The sequence below is a fragment of the Magnolia sinica genome, chromosome 3 (assembly GCF_029962835.1).
Source record: "Magnolia sinica isolate HGM2019 chromosome 3, MsV1, whole genome shotgun sequence".
NCBI classification, from domain to species: domain Eukaryota; kingdom Viridiplantae; phylum Streptophyta; class Magnoliopsida; order Magnoliales; family Magnoliaceae; genus Magnolia; species Magnolia sinica.
In genome coordinates, this window is record NC_080575.1 from 91379956 (window position 1) to 91389812 (window position 9857).

General features: G+C 38.6%; 1 protein-coding gene across 5 annotated transcripts; it reads right to left on the minus strand.

Moving 5' to 3' along the window:
* Nucleotides 1-237: 237 nt before the first annotated feature.
* Nucleotides 238-9558, minus strand: LOC131240225 (BTB/POZ and TAZ domain-containing protein 3). Of its 5 annotated transcripts, XM_058238354.1 has the most exons (9): nucleotides 9358-9558; nucleotides 9071-9203; nucleotides 8909-8989; nucleotides 7448-7798; nucleotides 4874-5226; nucleotides 3126-3256; nucleotides 1945-2251; nucleotides 792-1105; nucleotides 238-558 (listed from the first exon to the last, which is right to left on the minus strand). In XM_058238354.1, the coding sequence occupies exons 5-9, from the start codon at nucleotides 5213-5215 to the stop codon at nucleotides 363-365; spliced, it is 1290 nt and encodes a 429-aa protein (XP_058094337.1). In that variant the 5' UTR covers nucleotides 5216-5226; nucleotides 7448-7798; nucleotides 8909-8989; nucleotides 9071-9203; nucleotides 9358-9558; the 3' UTR covers nucleotides 238-362. The 5 variants fall into 5 exon arrangements, with proteins under 5 accessions (XP_058094337.1, XP_058094333.1, XP_058094335.1 ...); XM_058238350.1 differs by lacking the exon at nucleotides 7448-7798 and having other exon boundaries at nucleotides 9071-9167; XM_058238352.1 differs by lacking the exon at nucleotides 7448-7798 and having other exon boundaries at nucleotides 8909-9010; nucleotides 9071-9167.
* Nucleotides 9559-9857: the final 299 nt, after the last annotated feature.

A 9857-nucleotide genomic window follows, 5' to 3' on the forward strand; every position in this document is an offset into this window, starting at 1 on the left:
GGTGGGCCACATGAAAGGGAAACAGTTTCGAGGGTGAAGGTTGCCCTGGACAGTTTCCAATCTAGTTCACCTGAATCACAGATGGGGCTGATTTTTGGGCCCTGGGCCTAACATGGGCAACACATTTGGTTGTTAGGGTGGATTTCACATAAACATCACAGTGGAGCCCCCAGCCACCAACCCCTTTCTATGACCACCCCAACTTCCCTTAGGAAATCTAACAAAAGGAAGTGATGATTATTTGAATTAATGTGATAGCTTATTGAAAACTTTTTTGAAAAATGTACCAGAATGTGAAATCTATATGTATTTTTTTTTTCAAAACTTTCCTAGATTAAATACTACATACAACACCTTCGCTGTTATTTTGGACAGCATGACACACCTGCTGCTTCTGCCAATCGCCAATGGCCTTGCATATGTGTGTCAGATATGAAGGGATTCTTCCATTGTGTGAAGGAGCTGATCGAGCTTTTGGCTGCCATCACTTTGCTGACCAACAGCCTCCATTTTGCCTCGTCCTTCTTGCTCTGCTGCTGCATCTTCTCCTTAAAATGCCTGCGAGACAAAATCGCCACCCGAATTTACAAACACTGGAAGCAACGAATCGAATCACATTACTTAATCCACTGATTTCAGAACATTGTCGAATGAATAAAACTCAAAACTGCACAGCTAATATTGTGGAATGTGTTCAGAGTGGCAACTAAAACAGGAATTGCATCCGTAGAACTTGATTAAATGCGGGAAGATCTAAATGTAGCCTAAGGTAATGGAAGTCAGTCATTTACCTGCAGAGAGGAACTTTGCAAGAATCGGGTTCACCACACATGCAAGAGTGGAGCTCGAGAAGCTGCCACATGCGCTTACAGTGGACGCATCCGCCAGGCACCTGCCTCTTGCAGCTTGAGAAATGACGAACCAGCAACTCAAGCCCCTTGCAGGCCGTGAAGCTGCAGGAGGCTTGAGTCCCTTTCAGCAGCTTCTCACGGGGGCCAATTGTCCCGCACCCATCTCTGCATATGTGCAAAAGGGCCTCCATGGCATCGTACAGCTGCAGGTATATATTCCGCTCTTCCCTTTTCTTCAATTTCTCATGCTTTCTCTGTACAAACGATGAGGGCATGAAAGATCATCTCCCCCCAATTGAAATAGTGAAGTAACAGCAAACAATCTAACAAAAAACAAAAAAAAAAATTGCAATATACATAATCTCTCTTCACATAGGAACTGTATGATCCACCACCTGGGGACAGAACAGGATACCTGAGTTTTCAGTTCTTAAAAGTGAGGCCCGTAGATCCAGACCAGTCTGTTGGGCCGCACCATGGATGGACCGTGCTCCAGAAATATCCAAGAATGGAATAATCCTGTTAACAATCGACCTTTCTTCAGACTGTTGCTGTATTTCTCTTCTTGAGAGTCTATTTGCCCACCACAAATTGAAAGGTTAGGATTGTCCAGTGGACAAGGAGATTTCTGGGGCATGATCCATCCACAGCCAAACAAACACATGAATTGGCTGGATAACTGAACTATGGGTCCCTCCTGTACAAACTGAAACCCCAAGTATATTGTACATATCTTAGATCAACGATCCTATAATTCCTGCATAGAAATTCACTAATCAACTCATCTGAGTTGGCTCGGTTCATCTTTGCTTTGAGCTCTGATTCCAAACTCCAGTCTCTTAACAGTAAAGTGGATTCGGCAATCAATCCCATCAATTTCCAGTAGGTTTGATGACTTCCTATTGAATCTGTGATAAATAAGGAAAGATTTCTTTGCAAGGCAAGTCCGAGTTTCTGAATGGTTCTTTAAACTCTAAATACACGCACAAATGGCTTGTGCCAGTTTCAGCAGATCGAAGTATTTCCTTTTCTGGCTGAAATAACTGGAAGAAGATTGGACAGAAAGGAACTGATAGAAGAAAATCTAACTTACAGAATCTGCTTCCACGACAGATTCCAGGAGCTCCTGTTCAAGACTGGGATTGGCTTTCTTCATTACTTTCCATCCTTCTGATGTGGAAACCGACTTGAAGTTCTTCACAACCAGACGGTTGCAGAAAAGGGAAAGACGCGGCATGTCACACTCTCTTGCTAGCTGAAGCACGTCGATCACATTTTCCACCGTCAACAATTCCTGCTGTAGTAGGTCAACGCAGATCTTTTTCAGCGAGGGGACTGAGAAAGCATGAGATAATACCAGCAAGTGATAGACAAACCTCTCCATATCTTCCTGCTCATAGCTGCAGTTTGAAAAATCAAATAAACCCTATGCGGGAAATCATTTAGACAGAAAAGCAATGCTCTTAACACAGAAAGCTTGACTTTATTGAACTGAATTTGCAGCATTCTGGTTTTAGAAAACATTGGGCAAGTTGATAGTCAATTTTCTGTTTCTTATAAATGAAATTTCCAAGTTCTCTGTGGATTCAACTCATCAACTGAGTACAGATTATAACCGAAAGAAAGGCATCTGTGTCAAGTTCAGTTTTTTGACATAGCATTCATAGCCAAGCTGATGGGATGGTCCAGGTTTTCTTTTTCTTGTTCTTTAAAATAAAAAAAAAAAACCTGGACCATACCATCTGGTCAGACAGGTTTGGACAGAACCAGATGCATACATGGGTCCTTTCACTTACGGACCCCATTTTGAGAAAGAAGCCATTTGGATTACTGGGTTGGACTGGTCCATGGGTCAGCATTGGACCAGGTGGATCAACTGCTCACTTTTTAAAATTTAGATGGGCAAAAAGTCATTCAAGCTACCCTTCAAAAAAAGGGAGAAAAATCATTAGAGCGTTGTAGGAGTTGAAAGCTTGACCTCCTAGTTACGAGGTCAGGATCCTGGGAGGGTGAATTAAGTTTCTTCCTAGCAGTATCAGTTATGGCATGTTTTTTGACTCCTCGTGATGTATGGGTACAAAGAAAAGAAACAGAAAAACGGATGATTCCTTCACCAAACTCCAAGCCACCATTTAGTACTCACTATTGTCTAGTAACAATAGACAAGAAAGTCATAGCAATTGGTATTAGTTCTTATTCACCACCGGTAGCATTCTTGATTAATTGAAGAACTTTGGAAAAATGGAAGACAAACAGACAATTGAAAATAAATACCAGGAAGAGTAAAGGAAGCGGATAAATGCATGAACAGCTCCAGACGGTACTCCAGGTATTCTAATGCATCGAATTCCCCCTTTAACTTTTGCATGATCCAAGAAGTTTCTCAGCAGTGGTGATGAAATACCCTGTGTTGAAAGCAAATTCAAACATAAGGTGCAACTAAAACTGAGTTGTTTTATTTTATTTTTCTTTGTTTGTGAGACACTTCATTTCTTTTATTTACTACTATGACACATATTCGCGTAATGCCTTAAGAGTGCACCAGACTCTGAGAATGATTGAGGAAAGGCTAAGTCATTAGAATTATAAAAGAAAATAAGAAGGTATGATAAATTCCAGAAAACAGTGAAATGCTACCAAATTAAGTATATGAGATGTGTGCACATGTTCCAATGTGAGATGCAGACATAGGATTTTAGATACGGCAGTCCTACATAGCTTTGCATCTTCACATGCCCTAAAACTAAGTATATCAGATGTATACACATGTGCCAATGTGAGATGCAGACATGGGACATTAGATAGAGCAATCCTACATAGATTGGCGCCTTGACATGCATACTTCTACAATAACATATGTTGAAATATAGAGATTATTCCATAAAAACACTAGATATGGAGAAAAGAGGAAGTCTCAGGTCCAACTGCTTGGACTATAAGCTACAGTCCACCAGCAGATAACTTCCAACCTTTCTTGTGTACGTGATATCTAATCTGTCAAATTGGCTGGCCCTATCATGGGGATCATCTTGTGCAAAATTCAGCCACAACCATCCATTGAATGGACCACACTTTTATTCTTCTTTTTATCAATGATCAAACATTGTTTTCTATGGTGTGGCTCACCTGATTAGTAGAGAGGGCTGATACTTGCATTACGTGATCCTTATGGTGGGGCCAACATATTGGACGAGTTGGATGTCACATGCACTTAACTGGTTGGAAGTTTTCTGCTGGATGGACTGTACCTTGTGGTCCAACCAGTTGGACTTGGACCTTATCTAGAGAAAATGCAAGTTATCTTTTTGTTTCTTGTATTATTTATACACTTTTTCTTGTAATTTAAATACATTTCTTTTATATGGATATATTTTTCTATATAGTATTTTATGAAAACACTTTTTTTAACGAGTCATGATTAGGTACTGTGCTCATAAGCTTGCTGTACTGCACCACTTACCCACCAATATGTCACCTGTGTTGGACATCTGTGCAATGAAAATCATTATGATAACCTGGCATGAAAATCAGATTGATCTGCTCATCAGATGCACTGCACCATTGAAATCAATACATGGCCATTGGTGTGAACCAACATACAGGTTTGGTCCACCTGATGAGTCGATTGGCTTGATTTTTATGCCAGATGAGCTTCATGATGGGGACGACCTTCTTCACATCTTGGATGTCCCACATGTGGGACACATCCAACGGGAAAGAAGGTGCAGTATGTTAAGCTTATGGTACCGAAGGCAGTGCCTGATCATTTGTCTTTTTGAAAAGATGGCTGTAAAATCATGTCAACATTACAGGATTTCTAGACACACCATGTTTGGCATGATGCATGTGTCTATGTCTAAGTTGCATGACTATGATGGAAATCTAAATAATAAAAACAAGCACCCACAATCAACTTCAAACATACCTGATATAGCTGAGAAGAATGGTTAGATGCTTTTATATGTATTCGGATAAGGAAATAGATCTTGGAACAAAGCAAGCAAGCAATTCAGTGTACTCACAAGAACACTTGAATGAGCTGGAATAATGGTCTTGTCAGCTGTGAGAATATGCACATCTGCTTTGTATCCTTCCTTGAAAAGCGTGTCCCATGTATCTTTTGTCTCTTTTAAGACATAACTATAACCAAAAAACTTTTTCGAGAAATTGGTGCTGGCATGAGCTACACCAGGGAGAGGAGGTGGTTCAGGAATATTTCTATTGTGGCATAAAGAAGATGTTGAAGCTTCTGGCAAAGCTAAAAGATTGGCCGGGATGCTTCCTTCCAGATACACATCAAAAGAATCCTCAAAGGATCGGTGAGTGGTAGATGCCCAGGAGGAATCAAGCTCAAGATATGCCATTAACTGCTATCCTGAAAGTTTACAAATTTGAAAAAAAAAAAAGGGTGAGAAAGAAGGTGATAGAGATAAGCCAACAAAGATACATTAACTAATGCACAGATAACCTCCATAAAGAAAATCTTTAGTAATCACATCATATGGAGCAATAATTTCATTCTTTATCTTGAATGGCGCAATAATTTCATTCCTCACTCAACTTGCGATACAAACTTAGGGACCAATAATCACAATAGGTGACTTGCAGCTTTCAAAAGGAAAAAATCAGTGTTTTAAATAGTGCGTAGCATATAGTGTAGCGTTTGGCCCTCTATAGCGTGTAGTGTATGCTACATAACGTATAGTATAAGCTACATGATACTTAATATTTTTTAATTAAAATAATAGAAAAACATGATAAAATTTACAAAATGTATAATTTCTATGCAAAATCTCTCTATCTCTTTGCCTTCATACATCTCTACGTGTGACCTCTTCTTATTTATTTATTTATTGAACCATCACAAATTCACAATATGGACCACAATTTGGATGGTCTGGATTTATCTAAGTTCTCTATCCACAATATGGACCACAATGTTTTTTTAATTTTTTATTTTTAATTTTTTATAATGACGTCAGGGTGTCCCCGCCCCATTTTAAGGTGGGACTATTCCCAGTTTAAAGTAGGTGTTGAACTAGCATAGAAGAAAAACAAAAAAAGAAAAAGGAGATTTCACGTAGCATATGCTACCTGCGCTACACTGTATGCTACGCTATATGTAGCATACGCTACATGCCCTGTAGCTTACGCTACCAGGGAGCTATGCTACGTAGCGTTTTAGTTACAGTACACTACGTAGCGTACCGTACGCACTACACTACAAGCTACACTATGAGCACTACTGAAAACACTGGGAAAATCGAAAAAGGCTATCTAAAGCCATATATTCATGTAGAAAATAAACAGAAGTGTACCATTACTAAAAGTCAATATAAGCATCATCATATCATAGCCTTGGCCCAACAATTTGGGCATTAGCTTATTCTCATAGTAGTTTGGTGAAAGCTCGATGCTTGGCTGCCTGCTTCGCATTAACCATCCTCTTGATTGGTAGGTGCATTGGCTACCAGGCAGAATTTACTAAAGACGATATAACATTATAATTTATTGTAGATTTCACAGAATGAGGGGTTTGGTAAACAAAGTAGAAGTTATATCAATTGAAAACAATCTGACAATAAATGTTCTATCATTGGATGCCCATAATAGTGTAAAAGAAGTCCATATAATTTTAATTTGAGATCAAAATTTCCTTTTAGTTCCTTTACTATGAGGGAGCTATGCTAAGCCCATGTGCGTGTATGAGGCAACTCATACACATGCCACCATATATGCTAGCATGGCATATGGGTATGAGATCCAATTGGTCCATTGTGAGGGACCCACTTTGTTGATATCCAAGCCCAAGAATGAGGTCAGTCCATTGATCAGGTGGGACACGATTCATGAATCAAAAAGGAATTTTTCCATATAACCACCTATAATTTAGTGCATCTCCCAAAAGTCCCCTACATTTAAGGTTTTTACAAATAAACACATACCTTTTAGGTATTGGTTGAAAAAGCAGCAAATTTAACTTTGAATGACGGCTGGTCGTGTCCACCCTTGCCCATTACAACTCTGACATCTGAATATATTGGGGGGATGCCTCAGCCAACCCTTGCCCATTTCTCACTGGGCTGGGGTAACAATGTGCAGTGTTGCTTACAAGGATTGTCCTAACATGAATTTGGAATGTCATATTGTTTGGATTCATGTTGGAAGTTATGGCATAAGTTTGACATCAGCTGCCAACCTGACACAACCCTCCTCCTTTATCTGGGCAGGGGACCAGCATTGAGAGAATAAAAATCCCGTAGGCACAATTTAATAGACTACCATATAGGTTGATTACAATCAAGTCCTATCTGTCTCTTACATAGGTTGATTATAATCCATGAGTTGATTAGAACACCTTTATCTGGAACAAAAAACCAAAATAAAGAAAACGCTAATAAATCCTAAAGTTTCAGACAGGAAAAACATCCAATCCCTGAAATAACATCTAATATCTCAATCATAGAATGGCCCGAAGACCAAACAATGTATTCCCTTGAGGACTGCTAGCCTGCTACATTCCATAACAGAATTTAAAATGAAAACAAAGGAACTGCTAAGAAACCTTAAATTTCAGACAGGAAGGGCATCAAAACCAGAAATTCTGCTTGATGCCTCGAACATCCAAAATGCCGAAGAATTCATTCCCTTGTGGGCAACCCATTAACATGAGGAATCAAAATAAAGAAACTGCTCCCCTAAAGTTTGAGACAGGATAGGCATAAAGCCCTAAAATTCTACCCGATGCCACGGCCACTTGAAAGACCAAAGGATATATTCCCTTGAGGCATCTATACTTTCATCCTGAACCTCAAGGGAATAAAGAAGAACTGCTAGGAAGCCCTCCAGTGTCAGGCAGGAAAGGTCCTTAAATTCTTCTTGATGCCCATCACAAGTTAGAAGTCCAAAATTTCATGATTTATAAAAACATGAGTGCCTCCAACATCCTACACAGAAACAAAAAGCCTCTAATACCAGTAAGTATATACTTAGAGCACAAAACCCAATACATGCTGTATACTATCATAAATAAATTCCTAAGTTTCTTATCATGGCCAGATTTATGGGATCTACAGCGAATTATACAAAAAACTACACACAATAAACAGAAGAATATAAAATTACAACAAATAACAAATCATGAGGGTTAAAGAACAGTGGGAACTGGAAGCTCTGTTTCTAATGTTAAAACTAAAAACATATTTTCTCATGCCATATCGTCTGTCACAGGCATGGACTTCAGACTGTCTGATATCCCAAGAAAAAAAAATGGCACTCGTGAATGAAATCCAGACTGTTCTATAGGCGTGCCATACAGTGGATAGTCCTCATCTCAAAAGCCACACCACTTGGACAATCCTAACCATCTGAACAAAAAAGTCGTCCACAAAATCCGGACCTTTACTTATATTTACCTTTCATTGTTTCTTTTAGTGCCTATCTAGTGGGCGCCCATCAGACAGTCAAGATTGTTGGATCAATCATCAGTGTGATTTATGAGCTATGGATCATCCATTGTTGGCCAGCCTGACAAACAATCTAGATCTCATCCACATGTCCCGAGCATACTCAAACAGAAATCGGGCCCTTTATTTATTTGTTTGTTTTTAGAAACCAAATTTATTAATCATAAAATCAAATGCCATGGAAATTTAGGAAAACAGGAACACAAGTCTCCACTCAGAATTTTGATTTTCATTCAAAGAACTACAAAAAAGACAAGGAAGCACTCAAATCCTTCGTGTTTGATAACGGTAATAATAAAATCTCAGATGGCTCAACAATCAATAAGCAAGGATACAGAGCACAAAAAAATCAATTGAAAAAAAAAGAGGATATTTACAGCAAGATCATCAGGATTTACAAGTACTCACAAAAAATTACAAAATCATAATCATAAAACGATCAGATTCCTTGAAAAACCTTCAAAAGCTCAAATGATATCAATTAAAAGATGAAACAATTCCTCGATCGATAAATGAGAGAACTGCAGAAGTGAAATAAATCAAAATAGATATATGCTTCACTCATCAGGAATTGCAAGCAGAACGTCATACCTTCCAAGAAATCCTTCAAATTCTCCAGAAAACTGAAATCCGTTCACAGCTCACAATAAAATCACTCCAAAGCGAGTAATCCTAACATGAAATCCGAATAAACTAAAATTTAAAATTCAATGAAATACAAACGAAAAACTACCGAGATTTCTGAAGACTTACCTGAGAAAACATCAACGAAACTGCATTATTCCTTCTGAAAATCTCTGGACTGGACTTAAGAGTAGCGTTGATTTCACAACACCGAGATTTCTCAGTTCTATATATTGATTTCAAGGAAAAACGAGAAAAATCACTTCGAAGCAAAGCAAGAAACAAAAAAATGAGCAAAATTCTACAACCAATTCAAACAAAAGGCAGTAAAACTAATCTGAATCTTCAGATTCTTGAAAATCTCAATGAAATTACTTCAAACAGGTCATTGAAACCGCTCCTTTTCAAATCCGCACCTTTTTCTATGGAGAATCTCTCGATCTTAGGGCCAAAGAGCATGTATTTTCACATGGGAACATCTTGAAGTCTGTCTAGACAGAGATCTTCTCCTTTTGTAGAGAAAAGGAGAAAAATCACATGAATTTTTCTTTCTCCAATCGAGAAAGGAGAGCTTTCAAGAGAGAATCCTCACTCGAGAGAGAGGAATGAGAAAACAGGAGGGAAATGGGGATGGAGTTGGCTATTTATACGATACTGAGAACTACGTCGTAATTACACTCGCCCGAGTACTCATTCGCTTCGCACGTTGAAAGTGATACGTGTGTAAAATCATACCATCCTATACGTTTATCATGAGGTGGGCCACACACATACACAAAACGTGATAAATTGTTCAATTTCTCTTAACCATTCATCTAACTTGTAAGAATGTTAGGTAATGTATAGTCATGAATTTTTAGACAAAAAGTCTAAATTGTAGGGCTCATCTGATGAACGTCTCAGATCATGCAAAAAT

Bases quoted from the DNA above. Each gene is read 5' to 3' on its own strand.
- LOC131240225 (XM_058238350.1), bottom strand. From the start codon at position 5,215: ATGGCATATCTTGAGCTTGATTCCTCCTGGGCATCTACCACTCACCGA. The intron at 3,257-4,873 runs GTGAGTACACTG...CTTTCAACACAG, and splicing joins CAGCTCATTCAAGTGTTCTT to GGTATTTCATCACCACTGCT. The intron at 2,252-3,125 runs GTATTTATTTTC...TTCAAACTGCAG, and splicing joins CGCTTCCTTTACTCTTCCTG to CTATGAGCAGGAAGATATGG.